Consider the following 24972-nt stretch of genomic DNA (forward strand, 5'->3'; position numbering starts at 1 on the left):
CAGGAGAGGCAGGTGGAACTCATTCCCAGACATGCTAAAAATACCGAGGTAGGGGCCAGCGTACAAAGAAGAAATCGTTACCACCACCTTATGCCATGGACATGCAGAACTTTCTGAATAATTTCTATAAAATCTCAGAAGGAACTTGTGTGGCCTATTCACGTTCAAGTTTATGATGCAATGGGACATAGATTCAAGAGCCTGCAGTCACATCAATTTCGTTTTGCCAAACAAATTGGGAAAAGTGTTGATCATGTTTGCTGATCGACGCGGCAGTTGACCTAAACAATTTAGGGAAAAACTTGAACAATGAGGCTGAGTGCAGTAGCTCATGCCTGTAATCCCAGCACTTTGGGAGGATGAGGTGAGGGGATTACTTGCGCCCAGGAGCTTGAGACCAGCCTAGGCAACAAATAAAAAAAATTAGCCAGATGTTGTGGCACATGCCTATAGTCCCAGCTACTTGGGAGGCTGAGGCAGACGAATTGCCTGAGCCCAGGAGGTTAAGGATGCAGTGACCCGTGATCATACCACTGCACTCTATCCTGGGCAACAGAGACAGACTCTGCCCCCCCCCCAAAAAAAAATCAAAAGTAAACAATGTGGGGAGGGTAGACCCGCCGTCGCACGGCTCTCCTGTTGTTCACCTGTCATCACCACCTGACATATACCTTTGCAATGACCTTTTACTTGCCTGTCTCTCCAACATCCTTGAGGCCAGGGACTGTGTCCTGTTCATAGCTGTAACCCCTCTTCCTGGTCCAGAGATGACCAGTCATGTTTATGAAGTGAATCCGTGAATGAATGAAGAACAAAGTACTTCCTGTCTAGAGTAATAATTTCTGTTTTGCCTAAATTAAACCTATTTCTTTTGGTGTGAGGAAGTAAGTGGTTATATTACAGAGCAAACAGAAATAAATGACTATCTCATTTAATAATGAACTAGGACCAATAATAAAATTTGTCTGGCTGCTTTGCCATGGAGCTCAATTTGTTAACTGACTACATTGAAGATCTAATTTAATTAAATCCTGAGCAAGACTCAGAAGGCCTAGGGAGAGCACTTTGTTTAATTACAAGCAGAGAAGCAAGCACCAATCCTGTTGATCTGGTCAGTTAAAATTCTATACAATGAACATGGGCAAAGAAAAAAACATGTGGCTCCAAGTGCTTGTCAGGCAACTCTGATGAACTGTGGATTCAGCACTGCTATTAAAAACAGCAAAGGGGCCGGGTACAATGGCTCATGCCGATAATCCCAGTGCTTTGGGAGGCTGAGGTGGGAGGATTGCCTGAGGCCAGGAGTTGGAGACCAGCCTGGGCAACATAGCCAGACCTCATCTCTACAAAAATAAAACTTAAAAAAATTATCCAGGGGTGGTGCTTGTAGTCTCAGCTACTTGAAAGACTGAGGCAGAAGGATCACCTAAACCTGAAAGGTTGAGGCTGTGTTGAGCTGTGACTGTGCTACTGCACTCCAGCCTGGGTGACAGAGTGAGACACAGATCCCCTCTCAATCCCCCACAAAAAAGAAAGCAAAGACAAACTAATTATGTGTCCTATAGTTCCACAGGGATGAAAATAAAATGTTTACCTCAGTTGCTCTGCAGAGCTATGCATATCATGGGGAACAGAAGACAATGCCAACCGCAAAACATAGGTACTTCCTTTGGGAAATGTATGCTAGGTGGGTGGTGGTCAGAAGAAACCTTCCAGTGAAGTCTAGCAAACCAGCATCCAATGGCATCTAGTACATGTTTTGAGACCCACAATTGTCTTGAATTAAAAAATAAATACAACTCATGGGATATATATATAGACTCCCAAACACTTTTCCAATTGTGGAAGAGATGCATGTTCCCCCACATTTTATTATCTGGAGGTAACTGAGATACAAATTATATAAATTTAAATAAAATCATATGAAATGTACAACTTAAAAAGATGATAAATTGTGATCAAAAGGGTTTTAACCAAAATGTCTGTGTGTACATGTGTATGTAAATAATTATTTATCTAAGGACTCCTATGGAAAAAAAAATGTTACGGTGCTAAACTTTCCACACCAATCAACAGGTAACTTTTTTTTGAGGTGGTATCTCTCTCTGTCACCCAGGATGAAGTACAGTGGCACAATCATGGCTCACTGTATCCTTGACCTCCTGGGTTAAGGTGATCCTTCTACCTCAGCCTCCCAAATAGCTGGGACCACAGGTGCATGCCACTATGCCTGGCTACTCTTTTGATTTTTTTTTTTTTTTAAAGAGATGAGGTCTTGCTATGTTGTCCAGGCTGGTCTTGAACTCCTAGCTCAAGCAATCTTCCCATCTCAGCTTCAAAGTGCTGAAAGTACAGGCATGAGCTGTGCCCAATATAGCTCTTGATTTTACCCTGAAAACTATCACTAATTTTTCAAGCATTTACTATATGCCAGGCATTGGCTAAGGTTTTATGAGTATTATCTACTTTTCCTGCATTAGATGCTATTATTGTCCCCACTTTATGGTAAACTGAGGCACAGAGAGGTTAGGCAACTTGCCAAAGACTCATGGTGACTTGGCAGGTCAGCCTATGACCCAGGCAGTCTGGCTCCAGAGCCCTGGTACATAGTATAGTACCTCTACACTATGCTGTTCTTATTACTAACCTCCAGAGTTGGAGAAAACACTGGAAAAAGGCAGGGGGCAGGGGGAGGGGCTTTTTATTTCTTGCTTGCCATGATCAAGGGCTGGCACGTTACAGGAGGGAATTTATTCTAAACCACAATATGTAATTACATATAAGACCAACAATTTCCCTCACAAAACATGCACCATCAGAATGCACACGCTAAAAGCAAGCACATACCTAATTAGGGCATTAGTCATAATGATCAGGGAATGTAATTCAGGAAATTACAGGTGGTGTGGGCCTTAGTGTTAGGTAAATTTCATCAGGTCGCCCAGATAAAGCCTTTGCTGACTGGGATGATTTACGCCTGCTGATGCAAACACGGAGAATGGCATCCAACAGAGCTTGGTACTGAGAACATGCTTATGCATGTGAGTTAAGACAAGATGATGTTCAGATTTGAGAGGTAGTTGTGCTGGCCTTTTAATTATGACTTTAGCTACAAATGAGGAGAAGAGTGGATAATATTCAAAAATAGCAACTTCTTCCCTATTTATACACAATTGCAGCTGAGAATCCATGCATGTGAATTAGAGACAGAATGATTTACACAGACTGACCTTATTGAAGAACAGAAGAACAAGTTATTCCAAGGTGATCTTTAGGGGTAAGGCAGAAAGAACGATGGTGAAGAATGATGAGACCTACTAGGTGTATTTTCTTCTCTTTCTAATTCAACTTTATGTTTGTGCAAAATTGCCAGTCAGAGCACAACGAAAAAGTAAGCTCTAATGTTTCCAAGACTAAGGAAGAAAGTAAGGTAAGGTAGGTTTAGTCATTCAAAGTGCAGTTCAGAGGGAGTTGTTTCTAATTGAAGAATTCATTGCTTAACCACAGTCCAATCACACAACAAACACACATGCTAGCTTCTCTCTGCCCCACACCTGAAAAAGACCTGGCCGTATTGGATGTGGCACGCCCACCCTCCTCTGGAAGTACTTGTGGATTCCTGGGAAAAACTCCATCTTTGGAAAACTGAGTGCTTTAACAACTCTGCCAAACAATTCTGTCCTGAAACATCAGCTCCTTCAGTAATGAATGTATGCCCTAAATAAAAGGATTTCCAAACCATTTCAGGCCCTGGGGTGGATACGAGGAATCACATGTATATCAACACATACACATGTGTACACATATAGGAACACATGCACATGTGCATGCTTATGTCTACACATAAACATATGCATATCTAAACAGATGCACATACAGATATGGGTATTTTAACTAGCAAGTCTGTACTAGGAATGATGACATTTCATATTAGATTCAGTAAAGGTTAGTAAAAGTAGGTAAAAAAATTTACTGAAAAAGCTGAAAGGAGAAAATTCTAAAAATATTCTTAGTTTATCTTAAAGAACATTTTAATTGAGATTGGGGAAGTTGTGCATACCCTGGAGAGCAGTTGAGAATCATTGGCCTGATGTAATTTTTTTTCTTTTCTTTTTTTTTGAGTTGGAATCTCACTGTGTTGCCCAGGTTGGAGTGCAGTGGCACGCTCACAGCCAATGTAGCCTCAAACTGCTGAGCTCAGGCAATCCTTCTGCCTCAGCCTTCCAAGTACCTGCAACTACAGGCGCATGCCACCACGCCCAGCTAATTTTATGATTTATTGTAGAGATGAGGTCTCATCCAATTGCCCAGGCTGGTCTTGAACCCCTGGACTCAGGCAACCCTCTCACCTTGGCCTCTACAACTTAGCATTTTCAAACTGCTTTTTCCTTTCAAGAATAACTCTGTAACAAGAAAAAATGGTGATTCCCAAGACTACACATGTCATGAAACTCTTAGTGCTGCCCTTGGTGCTACATGCCAGCTTCTCTCAGCCCCACACCCAGAGAGGCTTGGCCACCGCTGGATGCAGTGGACTCACCCGCCTCCGGAGCCGGTCCCGCTCCTCCCGGATGGCATTCATGGTGGCCTTGGTCCGGTTCAGCTCCTCCTCTTTGCTGCACAGCATGGCGGTCAAGCTCTCATTCTCTTCCCTCAGCCCGGCTAGCTCCTTCTCCCACCGAGACCTCTCTTCAGCCAGGTTGGGGTAAAGGTCCCGGCCAAGCACCCCCTCGATCTCTTCAACTGTCTGCAAAAAATAGTCACAAAGAGAAGCTAAGTAAGTTGCCTTGGAAAAAGGGGACAGGAAGAAAATAGCCTGGACAAGTGCAGGTGCCCACAGAGGAGGGGCTTCTAGAGCCACTTCCCTGCAAAGAGAGATCGTGACTAGGGATCTCCTAGAACTATGCTCTCTGCAATTTCAGATGAGGCTCCTTACTTGCCTGAGTGGCAGTCTGTGTTACCTAGCAATCCCCAGAGTGAGAAAAACACAGACCTCGCCTGGTGTGTGAGTCTATCTAACTGCCATGTCCACATAAATGGTTTTCTTTCACTTGAGCTCCCGAGTTGGTGACTACCCATGATCGGACAGCAGACCAATTAGTGATTCTGATGATGCGATGGCCACTGTGAGACCGCAAACTGCATACAAAATCCAACTTGAAGTTTCCTCAATTACAGGCCTCTCATGTGCCAGCCCGGCCATAAGACAGGTCACCTCACCATGTCAGCTTTCTTGCCCAATCGGAATTCAGATGGTGTGAATGAGGTTCGGTCCCAAGATGTGAAAGACAAAAATAAACTTCAGTGACACAGAAAAGAGGAAGCTCATTGCGGAGGGTTCGAAGACAGTAGGGATTTAATTAATAACCCAGCTATAAATGGAAAAGAAGAGAATCTCAATAGTACTGAGAGAGTTTTTAAAAAATTCATTTAAAACACAGTATTAATGGAGAAGAAACATACATACAATTAGAAAAAAGGAAGGATTTGTTTTGCTTGCTTTCAGAAACTATCCACTCACATCTACTGTCCTAAGTGGGAGCCAAGCAGTCATGAAGCAGAAGAGAGAGTTACTCGTGGTAAGGAACAGAAGATCTCAAAAATGAAAAGCATAGGAGGATGCAGCTATCAGATGCTCACGCTGGTTCTCACATATCGTGACCACTTTCCCTAGGTTGTGCTCTGTCCTTCCTCTCAGTTCTGAAACTCTCACCCTCCTCGGCTCTGCACCAGAGCCCACTTTGTCCCTTGCTGGTTAGCAGCCTTGGCTTTCTACTTTCTTCTCATGCTGAGTCCGGGGCTAACACCAAAGCTGACATTACAGTCCAATACCAGGGAAAGGCATACCAGCGACTGCTTCCTACCCCAAACCACATCAGCAATATATTTGCAAACGAGATGGGGAAAGCCGGCTGTGTTGTAAACATGCATCCTAGTTTACCTTGAGACACCATAGTTCTTTTGTGCAATCCAGGATTCTTATTGATAGAAACTTGGGTCTAGAATTTTATTTGTACAGGCTGCTCCCAGACTTCTAAGTTTGAATTGCTATGCCTCGGTCATTAAGCTATGATGAAGTAATAAAAAGATACTAGAGGCCCAGTATCCATAGGACTTGACTTTCCCATTGTTCACAATGAGTTTGTGCAGATGTGACTGATTCCTCTTGCCTAGTCCTCCTTAAGCAGTGAGATGAAAGCATGTTAGAGGCATGGCTGAGATCTAGCTCCAGGGTGCTGGGGACAAATGACTTAGTCAGGCCCTGAACCTTCCCCCTTGTTAGCACCGTGAATTGATGACTCCTGAAACAGCAGTCTAGAGGCCTTATAGCTTTAATAAAACTTCCAAGTTAAACTTATAACTAGAGAGTGCTGATGAACCACGCTAAAACGACATGGGTCGATACTAGTCGTCTCATGGTTTCCAAATAAATCGCCCCTTTTGCAGCAGCGCCCGAGACTGGCTGCTGATAAAATGACTTTTTCCAAAGCAATTCGACCCAACAAAAATTTATAGGGCCCCTGTTTCTACCTCATGGCCCATTCTGTAGAATGGCTCTCGTGAAAACATCCATTCCTAACAGGTATTTGAGAAAACCACACTGCAAGAGAAGAGCTGACCGCTTCCCTCATATAATCTCAAGGAGCCACAGAGAGGGTGAGGGAGGCCTACCTTAATAGCCAAGTCGCAGTGCTCGCTGGCCGTGGTGAGCTGCTCGATGTGCCTGTCCACCTCGGCCACGGAGAGGCTGCAGCTGCTCTTCTTCCTGCCGCAGACGACATTCTCCAGTCCCGTCAGCACCCTCTGCAGTTCTGAGTTCAGGTCACTGCAGGTATCTGTGAGTGAATGAAGACAAAACGCAAGAAGCAGCGCAATGAATGTGCTGTTCTGCTTACCACGAGGGACCCGTTCAGGTAAAATGGAACTGCAATGGAGCGTGGCACTTTAAAGTTCAACACCATTCTGCCTAATCTCTGGCAGAGGCTCGGAGCCAACGCAAAGCTCTTTATTAAGAAGCTTCAGACCATCGTTATTTTCTATATAGCTGAGCCACCCTGAATTCTCTTGTCTTTCACTCAAAGGCAGTGACATTTTGAGTTTCTTTCTTTTTTTCAGTCTGTGTCTCACTCTGTCATCCAGGTTGGAGTACAGTGGCACGATCACAGCTCACTGCAACTTCAAACTCCTGGGATCAAGCGACCTCCAGCCTCAGTCTCCCAAGTAGCTGAGACTACAGGCATGCGCCACCACATCTGGCTAATTTTAAAAATTTTTTTGTAGAGATGAGATCTCGCTGTGTTGTCCAGGCTGGTCTTGAATTCCTGGGCTCAAGCAATCCACCTGCCTTGGCCTTCCATAGTGCTAGGATTACAGATGTGACCCAATGCACCCAGCCTTGAGTTTCTTTAGTAAGAATGAAGAAATGCCCTGAAGGGGCTGCTGGCACTCAAAGCCTTTTGGTCAACATTCCTGCTCAGTCAATCAGACACGCACTAACCACAGGAAGAATTTCTGCTAAGAAGATCCCATAACTTTACTAAACAAACAGAACACAAAAGCTCACAATAAGCAGAGATGCGATGTATTTTGAAAACAGAAACTGTGTAAGTGACACAGTCCTTGCCCTCAAGGAGCTTATAATCAGTACCTTCCCCCAATATAACCAATCAATATATTTGCCTTTGTAGCTTAATCCACATTCTTCTATCAGGGGAAAAAAAATTACAAACTGCTTAACAAATTTCATATTATCCTCCATGTAAATATCTTGTAACCAATTCTAATTAATTTGATTTTGACTTAAAAATCTGGGTTACTTTTAAGTGTTGGACATTTAGCACCTGGTCAGGGAAGGAAAATTCATTATAACCATAATGTGAGCTAGATCTATCTTGGAAGATAATGATGATGGGGGGAAAAACATCCCCTTAAAGTCAAATACAAATTTCTTAACCTATTTTGGATTCCATATATCTCCATTCAATTACTGGAGCGAGACAAGTGCTGACTCTATGCCATCTCTCAGAGTGCATCCTTCCCCTACCTCCAGTCTGACTCCTGCTCGATGTCATCAGTTTCCTTCTTGCCACTTCCCTTCTCATCACAGGTACCGTGTACTAAAATAGTCAACTGCTTTTGGTGCTTACCTTCGGAAGACTTCAAGGAAACTCTTGACACAATAGGAACAGGATTTCTCAGAGTATCTATAAATTACAGTAATCTAGAGAGAAGATCAGCCTGAGGCTTTCACTCCAACACATGCACACAATAATTCTACCTACTTCTCAAACCTGTTCCTCCCCAATCTCTCTCATCTCCCTGAATAGCACCATCATCCACCCAGTTATTCAGGTCAGCTCTGACGTTCTGCTTGACATTCTAAATTCAATCTATCTTGAGACCACAACCTCCAGAACTTATCCCAAAACTGGCCTCTTCCTACTGTCTCCAGTGACACCATCCAGGTCCAAGCCACCATCATTTCTCAACTGAATCACAGCAACACCTCCCCTCTCCCCACACTGTCGCCAAGGGGAGCCTCTTAAAGGCATAGAACAGATCATATTACTTTCTTAGTCTGAATTGTCCAATGGCTTCCCATATCATTCATCTAATGTCCAAACTCCTTACCAAAGTCTGTAAAACTCTGCATGACCAAGACTGATGTGCTCAATTCAGGCTGCACCATGGACTTCCCTGGAAAGGTTTATATAAAGCACCAGTGACCAGGCCCCACCCTAGACCAATTAAATCGCAATCTCTAGGGGTGGGGCTTGGGACAGAAAAACAATTTTTAAGTTGTCCAGACAATTCTAATGTTCATTCAGGATGAGAACCACTGATCTGAACCTTGTCTCATCCATTCACCTCCCCCCTTGTTCACTATGTTCCATTTATACTCCTGGCCTTCCCTCTTTCCCTGGAAAGAATCAAACTCTTGTCTGCCCCAGAGGTTCCTTTTCCATTGCTGTTTCCTCTGCCTAAACTATCATCCAAATGTCCACATATCATTCAGTTCTTAGCTCGAATGCTCCCTCCTCGCCAAGCTCTTCTCTGTCTAAAGCATAGAGTTCACCCCTTCCCCTGCTCAGTCTTATTCCCCTATTTTCTTCATGACAATTATCACAATCTGATCTGACTTATCTCTCTTCTACTAAAATGTTAGCTCCGTAAAAGAAGGGATCTTCATCTTCCTCACCACTGTACCTCCAACATAGAATAGTGTAGGCGATCAAATATTACTTTATAAATGAATATAAACACTGCATCACTATTTCTTTCTTTTCTTTTTTTTTTTTTTTTTTTTTTGAGTAGGAGTCTCACTCTGTTGCCCAGGCTAGAGTACAGTGGCATGCTCATGGCCACCCCGGTGTCGACCTGCTGGGTTCAGGCGACCCTTCTGCCTCAGTCTTCCAAGTAGCCGGAACTATGCCTGGCTATTTTTTGATTTATTGTAGAGATGAGGTATCGCCAAGTTGCCCAGACTGTTCTTGAACTCGTGTGTTCAGGCAATCCCCTCACCTCGGCCTCCCAAAGTGCTGGGATTACAGGCCTGAGCCACCATGCCCGACCCACTATTTCTTGAGGAGATATGTTTCCCTTGGCCTTGTGCTTTTTTTTGCTTGCTATGGACCTCGCCCTGAGTGGCTAAGAACTGGAGACACTCATTGTTGGAAGACCCTGGGGATGGAGGGCAGCTGCATACCATCAACCTGAGGCAAAGGGGCCCAAGTAAGAGGCAACACTCCCCAGTGGCCACACCTATCGGTGTCTGAAGGACCGCTGATCCTCTGGTGCAGGTTTCCCGGTACCCAGAGCTGGAGCGAACACACATTCCTGAGTTACTTGCGTTAAGTGTTTATGAGTGGGATGAGGAAGAGAGATGCTTCAATTCGGCCACTTCATGCGGATTTCCACAGGTTCCCCAGTGCAGTAGTCACCCTGGATGTTTGCTGAGGGGCTCTCACAGCAGGACTGGAGGGGTGGCAACCAGACTGCTTCCAGGGGGTACTGGGCAATAGGGGAAGGAGGAGCCGCTAGGAATTTAACCAGTGTTTCTGCCTCATTCTTTAATTGCACAACTGGGCCCTGGAGTCAGGTTGAAAGCAGAGCATGAAGAGGAGAAAGAGACAGACCTTAACTCTGAGAGGCTCTGAGATGTACGATGCCACAGTTCCTTCTAAGCTCCTGGCCACTAATATGGGGAAGGTAACCTCAGAGAATATGGTGAAAAGACGAGGCACTTGTTTTTAATTTATTTTAAAATTATGCTTGAGTCAGGGTCTCTGTCGCCTGGGCTGGAGTGCAGTGGCACAACCATGATGATCACGGCTCATGGCAGCCTCGATTTCCATCCCGAGTAGCTGGGACTACAGGCACATGCCACCATGCCTGGCTATTTTTCACATTTTTTTTTTGTAGAGATGAGATCTCACTAAGTTGCCCAGACTGGTCTCAAACTCCAGGGCTCAAGCAATTCGCCCACCTTGGCCTCTCAAAGTGCTGTGATTACAGGCATGAGCCACTGTGCCAGGCTGACATCAGGCATTTAAACTAACACGAACACTCTGAAGAGCTTATGAGCATCTGCCCTTCAAGCCAAGGAGGCTATAAATGCTCCCTTTTCACAGGGAGCCAGATGTGCAAAAATATAGTTGGGGCGATGAACCCCACATATTCCAGTCTGTTCCACAAAACTCTGCATTGTGGCTTCACACAAATGTATCAATAACCTGCTGGCACCTGGCTATTGTTGTTGGCTGTCCTTTGCTATTGTTCCCAGTTTGAAGCCTCGCAGGAGGACAAGGGGCTGGGCTAGCCGAAGCAGATATTCTGGGATCCTCTGCCATGCTGCTGTCCCTAGGCATCAAGCACTCACCACCATTCACCCCCAGCATCTACACACCTCCATACAGGTGAAACTGTCTTTCACAGTCTGTGGTATATTCTTCTAAACATACACCTAGAAAGAATCCCAAACTTCTTCCCTTGGCCCACAACCGGCCCCTGCTGGAGACCACACCTTCAACACCAAAGGTTGAGGAATTGGAGTCTCTACGAAAGATAAGAGGTCTACGATTAAGGGACCAGAGGGAAGGAGATAAGCCAAGACAAGGAACCAAGTGTTCTGGTACAAAAGACATTGCAATGTGCTGGCATCCATGGTGATGTGGGATCTCAAGGCAGGATGACAGTTCCTTCAGTTTGATCAGCACCCAAAGGCCTTGCACATCACATCACATTCCAACCTATCAGGCAGGCAGGTAAGCTTTGCTCCACAGAGGAGACATCTGCGGCTTGAAGATGCTGCAAGGTGGGTCGGCAGCAGCGCTGGTACTACAGCACTGGTCTTCTGTACCTAGGGCTATTTTTCACGGCAACATCCAACCCAGAAAAAGCATCTCTGGGCGTACACGCCAGCTACCCAAGCACGTGTATGTACCTAACCACAGCTATTGTTTCACCAAAGAGCCAACAGAGAAACAAAAGTCACAATTAAGTAAGGAATATCAGCTCTGAGTAGATTCTGAAAAGGTAAGGATATCTATTGTAATTCCTAGAACAACCACTAATAAAATAATGCTAAGAGAAAAATTAAAATTCTAAAAAGAAATTCAGCTAACTCAAATGAAGGAAGGAGAAATAAAAGAAAGAGGAGATAACTAGAAAACAAATAGTAAATTGGAAGAACCATAGTCAACCATATCATTAATTACATTAAATGTTAATGAACTAAATATGCCCCAAAAGATATAGAAAGGGTGGATTTTAAAAGACCCATACAATAATCAGGTTGATTTTGAATAAATAAATAAAACCCAGGAAATAACATAAGTGTTGGTAAGGATGTGGAGAAACTGAAACCCTTGTGCATTGCTGGTGGTAAAGTGTAATGTGGTAGCCACTATGTAAAACAGTTTGGCATTCATGAAAAACGTCAGCATCGGATTACGATATGATCCAGCAATTCTGCTCCTAGGTATATACCCCAAATGATAGAAACAGGGACTCCAACAGATCCTTATACAACAATATTCATAGCACCATTATTCACAATAGCCAAAAGGTACAAGTAACACAAGTGTTTACTGACAAATAAATGAACACAATGTGGTATATACATACCATGCAATATTATTCAGCCTTAAAAAAGGAATGAAATTATTTTACATGCTACAACATGGATGAGCCTTGAAAACATGCTATGTAAAATAAACCAGACATAAAATTACAAATATTGTATATTTCCACTTATTTGAGGCATCAAGAATAGGCAAACACATAGAGGCAGAAAGTGGAATAAAATTTACCAGGAGCAGGAACAAGGGGAGAATAAGGAGTTACTGTTTAAGGTACAGAGTTTATGCTGGGGAGGATGAAAAAGTTCTGGAAATGGATAATGGTGCTGGTCCCATAGCTCTGTGAACGTACTTAATGCCACTGAGCCATCTATTTAGAAATGGTGACCATGGTAAATTTTATGTTATACATGTTACCACAATAAAAATAATAAAATAAGCTGGGCTCGGTGGCTCAGCCTGTAATCCCGCGCCTTTGGGAGGCTGAGGTGAGTGGATTGCCTGAGCCCACGGGTTCGAGACCTGCCTGGGCAGCGAGACCTCATCTCTACAATAAATAAAAAAATCAGCCGGGCGTGGTAGCGTATGCCTGTAATTCCGGCTACTTGGAAGGCTGAGGTGGAAAGATCGCCAGAGCTCAGCAGGTTGAGGCTGCGGTGGCCGGCAGTGGCCACTGCACTCCAGTCTGGGCGACAGAGTGAGACTCCAACTCAGAAAAAAAAAAAAATAATAATAATAATAAAAATAAAATAAATGCATTTCAGTGAGCAAAATGGGAAGACAAAAGCAAACAGGCATGTATGAAATGGAAAACAGTGACCTTCAAGAACGGCAGCACATTCAGAAAGGATTTGATGAACTGTCGTTTACCTAAATTTTTTTCTTTTGTGAGTGAGAAAGCAGGAGAAAGAAGAAATACGGAAACTTCAAGTACATACAGGAGTAATGGGCTCTTTAAAACTCTGGCCAGGCCGGGCATGGTGGCTCACACCTGTAATCCCAGCACTTTGGGAGGCCAAAGTAGGAGAATCGCTTGAGCCCAGGAGTTTGAAACAACCTGGGCAATACAGTAAGACCTCATCTCTACAAAAAATAAAAAAATGAGCTGGGAGTGGTGGTAGTAGTAGGTGGTAGTACACACCCGTAGTCCCAGCTATTCAGGAAGCTGAGGAGGAAGGATCACCCGAAACCAGGAGGTCAAGGCTATGGTGAGCTGTGAGCCGTGATCATGCCACTGTACTCCAGCCTGGGCGACAGAGAGAGACCCTGTGAAGGAAGGAAGGAAGGAAGAAACCCAGAACTCTGGCCTACCTACCATGGAGAGAAGCACTGAGGCAGGCTCATAGCTTCCCCTCAGGCTCTGCTGGGATTAATTTTTTATTTATTTACTTTATTATAAAGATGAGGGGTGCATGCCAGGATCAGGTATATAAGTAGTCTACGTGCAGGTGAAGTTTGGGCCTCCAACAGGTCCTTACTTCCCCAGGTTAGGATCAGGTACCCTTAGTGATGTTGCATGCCCCCTCTCCCTCCCCCAGCAGTGTCCCACTACTGCCAATCCCTCTCTTGTAGCATTACTTATTAATTATGTATTTTTTAGAGATGAGGGTCTCACTATGTTGCCCAGGTTGGTCTCAAACTTCGGGGCCCATGCAATCCTCCTACCTTACCCTCCCAAAACGCTGGGACTACAGGCATGAGCCAGCTGTGCTGTGCTTTATGTCTGAAAAGGAATGACTCTGTTCTACGCCGAGACAGAGAGGAGGCCCTTGCTGCCAAATATTCCTCTAACAGAGTTTGTCTTGTGCCTCTTTCCACAGAATAATCTGAGGTAGCTTATCACAATCAGCCACAAGTAAGGGGAAAACACAGTGACTGGGACCAGGGAGAGGCCGCTGAACCGCTGGGGCTGACTCTTCCCATTAGCCCTGAGGTTCCTGGCAGCCAGAGCAAACATGAGTTATCACCCATCAGAAAGAAGGAAGCATTCCAGTTTTACAAGGGAGACAATGTGTTTTTGGCCAGAGACACTGAAAGGATTTAGGTACCTGGTACTTCACAAGTGGTGTGAAGTGATATGACTGTCAGTCTCCTCAGCCAGTTTCACACATACAAAGATTTCATATGGTTTCTTCTTCTTATACTAACCTTCAGTTAAAATTAAAATGAAAGCTATAGACTATTTAAAGTACAATGTAAAGGGAATTCTGGGAAGGGCTAAACTCACATAATCTTGGCATTCGGCCTTTTCAGTTGTCTGATTTACCGTAAGATAAAACAGGACACAGAAGGTTACGTGGAACGGATCTTTCCCTTGACCAGCAGATGCAAACCAGCCGCCTGCAGCCAAAGATGTGCTTGCACAGCTGACAGGGTGGTGGCATCTGGCATAGCCTTTTTTATTTTTAAGACACGTTTTGAGTTGTCAACACTTAAAAATCAGTAGGATTTATGGCTGCTCTTGTAAAATGAGGAGGTCTGGCCATGCTGGGCCCAGCTTCCCACACAGGGGCAACCCACTGGGTGAGGCGTGGCTGACCCCTTGGCCTTGGCACATCCATGGCCACCCCTGCTCTGCCTCCGTCGGGGTCTGTGGCTCCTCCTGCTCTTCACTGTCTTTTCTCAAGCAACTCTCCTCACTTTTACTTCTGATAGGAGTAGGAGGGTAGACAGCTCAGGCCATAATTTTCTAATGAGAACTTAGGGCCTTAGGCTTTTATGTTGCTGTTTCAAGGAAGGCCCGGACACAGCAGGTCCTCAAAGGACATCATTTCACTCAACTTCATTCTGTTATAACACTGAGGAAGAAAAAGAAATTGATTTTTAACCAGGGCCACTGTCTGTGATCAGTTTGTACGTCTTCCCCACGTCTGTGTGGGTTTTCTCTGTGTACTTGCTTCCCCCCACATCCCAATGATGTGCACGTTAGGTTCGCTGGTCTGCCTACATTATTCCCATAAGAGCAAATGGGGTATGTATTTGGGTCTTGCAATGGGACGGCGTCCTGGCCAGGGTGGGTCCCCATCTGGCTCCTGTGCTGCTGGGATAGGCTCTGGCCATCCACGTCACTGAAGGGGAGTAAGGGGGTAAAACATTATCTTCCCTGTTTTTAAAAATCTGTCTTACAGGTAGATATAGCTCACATTTCAATGTTTAAGATTAAAAGTGTTTTCGGCCTTTATTTAAACGTTTAGTGATGTTTCTTTGACCAAAACGACTCCACAGGAATTTCTTGTTTATATCAGCGTATGGCAAAACTGGTTTCCTTATACATCGTTTTGCTTCAGGTTGCAATTTTCAAGAACCTTTCGATGACATTAAGTGAAGACTTCTGTATCTTGGAAATCTGGAAAAGAGGGAAGAGGACATTCCTGGCCATAAAAATTAAGAAGCCTAACCAGCATTCTTGCTCAGTTAAACACATCCCAATGGGCAAAGCTGGCTTTCTTCTTTCTCGCTTAGGATCAGTTACGTCTGTGCACAGAGTTGACACCATAAACGATACCAGAGTTGGTTCCTTTTAAATCGAGTGTTAAGGTTGTCTTTTTTTTTTTTTAACCCCTGTAAAAACCCTAACTCAAATAAAAGCCCAGCTCAACAGGCTAGATGCTAGAAACACTCTCCTAGGTCCACCTGCTTCTGAAAACCTTGGTCTTATCTGAATGAATATTTAAGATATATAAGCCCAGCTCCAAAAAGCAAGTACTCCTGGTGGTCAGTATTTGCAGTTAGTGGTTAGGGTATTTGCCTAGTTTGAAAGTCCCTCATTCTCCTCTTCATATAGGTTTTTTTAAAGCTTTACCTTGAAATCTCATCTTTAGGAAACCATCCCTGATTACCTGTAGTCGCTTATTTACTTATTTTTTGAGGTATCACATTCCCAGTAATCACCTATTACCCAAGACAGTGACCCCGTCAAGTCCAGCCCTTTGGGATGATGACTTCATTCAACAATGTGTTTCTAGGGACTCATAATACTGGGCCTAGAGTAGGTGCCGGGAAAAACTAGATGAGTTGAAGGTGGAAAAAAACGAAAGGCTTTTTGTAAGCCAACTTTAAAAAGTACCAAGTTTTTGTTAGTCTACTTGTTAATCAAGTATGATCAAACTTAAGATCAAATGAAATATAACAGGCTGCTAAAAAGGCAGAAAGCTTTCAATTAAAATCCATCAGGTAGAAAGCTTCTGGGGAAGTTACAGATATTAGGCAAAGTGAGTTTTAGCCAGTTTGAGAAACAGAAGCAGCCAAAGGGCTGCTAGGACATAGGTTGTAGCAGGACAAGCCATTAACCCTATGCTTGCTGCCTTCTCAGGGATGACATATGCCACCCACTCCTCTGTTCTGACTGGGCACACATCATGCCTGGTAGAGCAATTCACAGTGGAGGAAAGAGCTACAGATTCTTTTAGCATCAACACAGGTTTCCTGCAAAGAAGCAAGATGCTATATCCTTGGGGTATAACAGCTCATATTCTGCTGCAGCTCTAAAGCTGAAACCAAGAGAGCTGTGCTGTCTTTTTAGCAGTCTGCTGCACTCTGCATGCAGTAAGGTCCTCTCTAATTCCACTGAGGAACAAACAAAAACAGAATAAAATAACATAGAAATTGAGAGATCAGAAGGGGCTGAGTGGCAGGGAGAAGAATGAGGGGTCTGGGAGGAAGGAGAAAGAGTAACAAGAGAGGTTACCCCTGCTTAATGTCCCACACTGCCAGTGGCTACCTAGGACAAGAGGATTTATGAGAACAATGTCATTACAGCTTAAAAACACCTCCTCATTCCCTATGATGGACAACAGACATGAGGAACCTCTTGCTGCAATATAGTAATGAGGACACATCATCACCTATGTATGTCCTTGAAAAAAAGTACCAACCTCTAATCATATTTTTTGAGTTGGAGTCTCACTCCATTGCCCAGGCTAGAGTGCAGTGGCACACTCACGGCTACCCCCATGTTGACCTGCTGGGTGCTGGCAATCCTTCTGCCTCAGCCTTCCAAGTAGCCAGAACTATAGGCACATGCTACCATGCCTGGCTAATTTTTTTTATTTATTATAGAGACGAGATCTTACCAAGTTGCCCGGGCTGGTCTCGAATTCGTGGGCTCAGGCAATCCACTCACCTTGGCCTCCCAAAGTGCTGGAATTACAGGCTGAGTCACTGTGCCAGGCTTAATCTCTAATCTTATAGGAAAACTATCAGACCATTCAGACTGAGGGGCTTTCTATGATACTACTAACCTGACAGTCTCAAAAATGGCAACAGCATGAAAGACAAAATGGTACAGGGAGGTCCGTTCTAAGTTAAAAGAGAGTAAAGAGACATGTAACTAAATGAAAGGGCGAACCTTGTCTAGATCCTGTAGCAACCGAAGACATTCATGGAACAGTTGGGGACATCTGAATATGGACTGTGTATTAGTCAATATTCCATCTGTGATAAAATTCTTGGGTGTGATAAAGGTGCCGTGGTTTTATGTATATAGAAGAAGGTTTCTGTTCTTAAGGATTTATGCTGATATTTTGGGGGGTGAAGCATCATAATATCTGCAACTGACTTTCAGATGGCAGTTTGTATAAATGTGGAAAAATGTTAACAATCGGTTAGTCTAAGATTGATGGTTTATGGGAGTTCATTTTACCTTTTGTGTAGGTTTGAAGTTTTTCAAAATAAAAGTTGAAGGGAAGATAAATACTTCAGCACTTTAGGCAAGAAGGTCTGACCTAGCATGAATATGCTGTAGTCCAGATTTAATGTGGAGACCACAAAGACGATTTCTCCATGCGGCTGACAGCACAGGGAGTGTTCTCCTACAGGTGCAGTTGCCACACCCAAATGACCACCAAGAACAGGCATGGTCAGGGTGAATTTCCCAAGAAGAGCAAGCTGCCACCCTACTGCATTCTGACTTCATGGATTTCTGGTTATTATTATTATTATTATTATTGTTATTTTGAGTTGGGGTCTCACTCAACCCCAACCGAAGCTGGAGAGCAGTGGCACGAACATGGCTTACCTGGACTCAAGTGATCTGCCTGCCTCAGCTTCTCAAGTAAGCTGGGAACTATAGGTACATGTCACCATGCCCAACTAATTTTTAAAAAATTTTTTGTGGAAGCAACCAGACTTGGTCTCAAACTCCTGGGCTTAAGCAGTCCTCCCACCTCAGCCTCCCAAAGTGCTGAGATTACAGCCATGAACCACCGCGCTTGTCCTCTGTTTCTTTTTTTCAAAGAAAATGAGGCTGTGTTTTCCAGACTTTTATTTTAGGCAAAATCTTACCAGCCTGAGATTTGTTTTCATTTTCACTGTTGTCACTTTGGATTTTTGACACAGTTTGTTTCTGTGAAACAGCAAACTTGGCTGTAAATATGAAGGCGTAAGGAAGATAATCTAACATCAACTGCCATGAAGCTGTCCTCCATGGCTGCAAGCCCCTGCTGTCCTTGGCACCGACCTAGGACCCTTCCTCCGCCCTGCCACAGCATCCTTACTTAATTCCCAGCTTCCCATCTCCAACCTCTGTGGCATAAATTCTGGCAGTGGCTTTTAGAGAGCAAGACTTCAATAACTTATATGAAAAAGAGTTCGATCTAATAATTTCACACCTAATAATTTCACTTATGTAACTGCTGGTCACCTGAATTGGCCCACCTTTAAAACAAGACAGTACTCGTTATTGCTAAGGATGGGCAGGAACCTTTGGGGTGGAGAGGGGATAGCAGTGTGGCAATATGCAAGAACGGCCTTAAGAAGTCATCTAATACCTCTGAGACCTGATCCCAAAGAAAAAGCTATGGCTGTGTTTGTTTAGGGGGTAAACTCCAACCGCTTCACTGTGCCTCCAAGGCCCTCTGTATAGTCATTGGCCCCCAGGCCTCACTTCTGACCATTCTCCCTCACTAACCTATGGTCCAGATTGCCCTTTCTTTGTGTCTGAGTCACCCAAGATAGCCGTAAAGCCCCTTTAGACAGGCTGTCTCAGTCCTTGAGGTAAACAGGGCCAGCTCACCATCAGCACTCGTCCCAGGCCCTGTGGCTCTCGCTGTAACAGAGTGGGAGGATTTTCAAGCAGCCCAGAGAAGGGGGAAGACATGTTTCTGGCATCTGAACATATTCTACAGAATATTTTTTCATAACAGCCACATCCACAATGATGGTTGGGGTCGCAGTAACAGTAGAAAGGTCCTGAACTTTACTTCCATTACAGATTAAACAGGCTTTCAGAGGCTGGTCTCAGAAGCTAACATTCCTTTCTTATAATGCTGGTTTTAAGGAAGATTTTGTCATGAGTTTCAAACAACCCAAAACAAATCAATCTTAGGAGACACAGTCTGTTTATAACATAAAGCCTGCATATATTAGAAGAGTTCTTGAATCTCAACAATTGTGGAAGCTCATTTTGAGTGAATGCTATACACCAATCAATGGCTTCCCATTTCCATCTCACATTCCAAGTCTCTTTTGGGGACTGAAAAGGCTAATGAACAGTAGAATTTGAGGAAAATATTCCCAAGTAACACATACTGAAGTGGGGCAATAACCTTTCCTGCTCTCCACTCTGGTTATACGAAGGAAGGTTCTGGAAATGACTTCAGGGAATCTCCTCAGTCACTTGGCCCTGCTAACGTTCACAGACAGGTCTTACTTGCCGGAGCTCAGATCTCTGGGAGAAAATACAGCCACTCCAGAAAGGATCCAATGACTCAGTGTTCAAAATGTCAACTGGTGTTCAGGGGTGATCCACATCATCAACCTCTCAAGAGAAATTAAAATGACCAAATCAATTAAAGGGAAAAAAAAAGAAAAAGGCAACAAAGGGCTCAGCCTGTTACAATGACTATTCAGGGTACAGCTTTCTATCTAACTCTTCTAACCTGTGGGCTGGAGGATCACCGATTTACCCAGCCACCTCGTTCCTAGCAAAAATCAAGTCTCCAGGCAGGTTGCCTTGCTTTTGTTAACATTCCTCACCAAGTCCACAGAAATCGTTTTTGGAAGAGGCAGGGTTGCCTCTCCCTGCCCTGATCCTCTTTCCCTACTTTGAGTGGCTGCTTGACACTTCTAAACGTTCTTCCTGAAGCCATTAAGCCTCACCAGTCACTAAGCCAGGAAAATCTGGCTTTAATGTTAAACATATTTCATGGTCACCGCTGAACCAAAAAGCAAGGTTTCGTGTGTAAATTCTTCCTGGGTTGTCTTCCAGAAACTATTCATACTGAGGAAAAAGAAATCTAAATGATCACACCAGCAAGCAAGGTATTCTATGCTTCCTTTCAACCCCAAGGGTATAAGAGCACTGATTTTCTGAAATATTAAAATTTCTCACCAAAAGTCAGCAGAGAGTCACAGGCTGTGATCAGAGATTTTGTTCTAGAAACAATTGTTCCAGAAAAGTTCTGCTGTTGAATTAACAGAGCTGGAAAAATACCCTGCTGGAGAGGACACCCAACATGTTCTAACATGCAATGAGTCTGTGTGTACATATCTGTGCTCTGCTCTATGGCGACACCCAGACTCATTTGGTCTATGGGTATTTCTATTACAAAGAGCCACAAAGTCCCGCTGAAGTGTAAGTGCTCCGCTAGGAAGCCAGGTGCCTGTAATCTCACAGCTGCTCCCTAATTCCCCCATCGGTGCTAGAGACCTCAAAGGTTTGCGGTAAGCACACAACCTCAACCACAGGCATGCTTTACTGTTTAAACAGAGGCGTGTGCAAGCAAAGCCATCTACAGAAATACAGGTGGCAACAACAAAAACAGCTTCTTGGCCATGTGGCCCTGGACAAGGGACTTGCCCTCTCCAAACTTTGTTATCCCAATTTTGCAGTTGAGGAGACCTCCAGGGCCTCCTTAAAGGCTAGGGATTAGACATGAAGCATATATGTAAATGCTAGGCACAGAGTAAGTGACAGGAGCATGTCGGCTGATATAGCCAGCCTTTCTCTTTTTGAGTTGGGGTCTCACTCTGTGGCCCAGGCTGGAGTGCAAAGGCAAGATTATAGCTCACTGCAGCCTTAACCTCCTGGGCTCAGGTGGTCCCTCCTCCTTAGCCTCACAAGTGGCTAGGATTACAGGTGTGTAGCACCACACCCAGCTAATTTTTAAATTTTTTTGTAGAGACAAGGTCTTGTCATGTTGCCTAGGCTGGTTTCAAACTCCCAGGCTCAAGAAATCCTCCCTCCTCAACCTCCCAAAATGCTGGGATTATAGGCATGAGACACCACACCCAGCATCAGTCTCTCTTTTAAATACACCTCTTTGACAGAGGGCGGACATAAACACTCTAAGCCGTGACTCCTACTTTGGCATTGTCCATGTAATTACCTTTATTTTCCAAACAACTGTGTGACCAGGTTTGAAAAGAGGTCATTTATTTTCAGATGTGATGTGACAGAGGCTGGGACCCTGCTCCTTTATTCAACCGCATAAATAAGTTAAAGCACTTTTTAAATTGCATGTTGACTCCTCCAGGCCCAGAGGACAATGTCCAGGAACCAGCTTACTGAAGGGCAGGTGGGCTCTGACGGGTGGGGTTTGGAAACAAAAGAAAAGTGCCTTTGGATGAAGTGAATAGGCTAGACTTACTCCTGTTCTCTTTGGAGATCAGCAAAAATACTCTAGCACATTCCACAGATCAAGAAAAAAAAAATTCAGCTCAAGAAGACTTCTGAGTTACTAATGTAGGCTTGCAAATATAGCAACCAAAATGAAACGGCTACTTTTTAATGATTTCCTATAATGGTGTTTATATATGGAAACTTTCTTCTCGATTGAAGCAATTTAATTGGAAAATGGCAAAGGAGTAAGAGGAGGCAGACGGCCAGTTCCAATTCACAGACACACTGACTGCACTGCGCCATCAGCCTTAATGAACTCCTCCTTGTTGTCCCCGAGTGCCTCACCTCCTCAGGGACCTGGTAGAGCTGCCCCTGCCCTGAGCACCTCCTCCTGCCCTGTGACTTCTGGGAAGTGTTCTCCCATGCTTCTGCCTGAGGTTATCATGAGGGGCCCCTGCAGGTCTCCTGTGTGGTCCTGACCCCACTGTGGGTCTTTCCTGTGGACCTGTCTGCGTCCTTCAAAGAACTGTGAGCTCCAGGATGGTGGTCACTGCTATGCTGGTTAACCAGGTAGCTGAAGTCCCTGACTGCATGGAGCCTACAATCCAGTGTGAGAGCCAGATCAAGCCTGATAATATTTAAGGAAATAGGTACAAACACAATCTATCCTCAGGCAGTGCTCCATGCCATAAGGAAAACCAAGCAGGGAAAGGGGAGAGGAGAGAGGGAGGGATGCTGCAGGACTGTAGAGAGGAGGTGGGGGGGGGTCTTTGAGGAGGAGACAGCTACTGACCGAGGGGGCGGGCCCATGTGGATTTTAGGAAGGAGTTTTCCAGGTAGAAGGAACAGCCAGCACAGAGCTCTGCGGCAGGAGAAGCAGCTTAGGTTGGAGGACCAGGAGGCCAGTGTGGCCAGAGCTGGGAGAAAAACAGGGAAAACAGGGGAGGAGGAGGTTGGAGGTGAGCAGTGCCCAGGTGCAGTGGGGCCCTGTCAGCCACGCCCATGCTCGGTGAGGAGCGCTTGAGGGACTTGAGAGGGGGAACACAGTATCAAATGGCAGATTCTGTGTCTTACGTACCCAATACCTAGCACAGTGAGCTTGTGGGATAAGGAAACAAAGGTTTCTAAGTGTGGGCAGAGAACATGTGCTAACACTGGGCAGAGGGGATCCCCCTCCAGGCTCAGTCTTGTCAGGAAAGATGCTACTCCCAGTTACAATCAGCACATATCTTAAAAATGAGAGACAGGATGGAAAGAAATGATTTGAGCTGAATGATCTGGGAAAACCAGGATGCCCTATGGAGCAGACAGGCGGACACCCTGGCTGCTGTGTGAGGACCAGTGCTGCAGGTACCGTCTCATGCCAGGAGCTCCGAGAAGTCCCACTGGAAGGACGCCATGTAAGTGAGTTTATTGCCACATTTCCCAAACTGATTTAATTGTGAAACTTGGTAGGCGTGTGGGTCACTTATCCATTTCATAAAAATACAGTGTGAGAGAAATGAATGGAAGGATCCATGTAGGGCTGGTGCTTTGCAGTGAGCAGGAATTTCTTGGCTGCATGTATCTCTCTGGTTGCCTAAGGCTGGAAGATAGTCCCGAAGCTTGGAACTGCGAGGGGCAGAGACTTATGATGCTGCTATGGACTTAGCACGAAGGGCTTTGGCCCAAGGATGGGCTGGTCACTGGGGATTGTGTGTATTATAACATAAAGCCCAGGTCTGGGTTCAGGCTAGTTTGGGGGAGGCAGTTTTGGCCCAGAGAGCTGTCTTCACGCTTCAGTGCATTTCTGTCCTGGCTTAACTGATAGTATGTCAATGTCTTTGATATAGTTAAATCCATCTTATTTACCCTTAGCAGCAATGCAGAATGCTGATGGCTTCTTCCCCTCAAGAGCCTCCTCTGACCTACTGGCTCTCGGGACCCTACTCTCCTCACTGCCTTCCTACATCTTCGGGCTGATTGGTTGATGGACTGGTTGTCTACCTTATTCATTCATTCCAACAACTCTGCTTGAACACATGCTATGTGCCAGGCCTTGTGAGAGGCTCTGGGGATACAGCAGGAGGTGAGATAAACATGCTTCTGCTCAGTGAAGCAGGACAGTCAGTCAAGTCAATAAATACAAACACATCATCATTTAAAATGCCCATGTGATAGAAGGAAACTAATGGGACAGTGGCAGAGTCGGCACAGGGACTCATAGAGAGTGGTGCTCTCCAGAAGGCTTTTTGAAGAGGCATATTTAAACTGAGACAGAAATGCTGAGAGAGCTCCTGCTGACTGTTCCTCAGCTGGTGCCCCGAGGCTTGTCTCAAGCTGTCTCCACTCATGCTCTGGCATCAACTTCCACTCCTTTAGCTCCCACCTGCAAATACCCTGACGTCTCCCAGCCACTTTTCTTCAGCCCAGGACTCTCCTCTTGATTTCTTACCTGAATACCCGATGCCTTCTGAAGTACCTCCACTCTGAGCTCTCACAGACACACAAAACATAATCTCCATCCATTCCTGCCACCCCAAGCAAAGCAAAACAAAACTCAAAGCAAAACCTTTTGTCCATGCTTCCATATTGGCGAGTGACCCCACCATCCATCTACTGTGCAAACTTGACTATGATAGGACAACACATAGCCCTCTAGCTTTATCCTTTGTTTCCACTCCTTCAGTAAATCTCGCCAATTTTACATCCTGTCTACATCTCAACTGCCACCATCCCCATCCTGGCAACAATTTTGTCTACCAAGACTTGTGCAAGTGTTTCCTAGCTAGCCTCCTCCACTCACGCTTGATCTATGGAGCCTTTCTCCACACGACAGAGTGACTGATTCAAAATGCAAACGTGATCATCTCATCCCCTTCTCCACTCCTAATGTCTTTCAGTAGCTCCCATGGATCTTTGGATAAACATGGTGTCAGTAACATGGTCTAGAACAGCGGTCCCCAATCCCTGGACCACAGAATGGTACTGGTTGGTGGCCTGTTAGCAAACAGGCTGCACAGCAGGAGGTGAGTGGCAGGAGAGTGGAATTCTGCCTCCTGTTACGTCTCAGAGGCATTAGACTCTCACAAGGGTGCAAATCCTATTGTGAACCGTTTGTGTGAGGAATCTAGGCTGCATGCTCCTTGTGAGAATCTAATGCCTGATGACCCTCACCCCCTACCACATCCCATCAGCAGAAAAACTGTCTTCCACAAAACTGGTCCCTGATTACGAAAAGATTGAGGACTGCTGGTCTAGAAGACCCATGGTCTGGCCCAGGGGTCCTCAAACTTTTAAAACAGGGGGCCAGTTCACTGTCCCTCAGACTGTTGGAGGGGCAGACTATAGTTT

The 24972-nt window shown here is 44.9% G+C and overlaps 1 protein-coding gene across 1 annotated transcript in view; it reads right to left on the reverse strand.

The window, feature by feature from the left end:
- Positions 1-24972, reverse strand: part of MCC (mutated in colorectal cancers) — a 295908-nt gene that overhangs the window by 75117 nt on the left and 195819 nt on the right. The window contains exons 5-6 of the mRNA XM_008056655.2: positions 6673-6836; positions 4541-4747 (exon numbers count right to left, since the gene is read on the reverse strand). Of these exons, the coding sequence (XP_008054846.1) occupies positions 4541-4747; positions 6673-6836 (371 nt within the window). The remainder of the gene's footprint in view (positions 1-4540; positions 4748-6672; positions 6837-24972) is intronic.

The sequence above is a fragment of the Carlito syrichta genome, unplaced genomic scaffold (assembly GCF_000164805.1).
Source record: "Carlito syrichta isolate Samal-C Ts95f unplaced genomic scaffold, Tarsius_syrichta-2.0.1 Scaffold302431, whole genome shotgun sequence".
Lineage (NCBI taxonomy): Eukaryota > Metazoa > Chordata > Mammalia > Primates > Tarsiidae > Carlito > Carlito syrichta.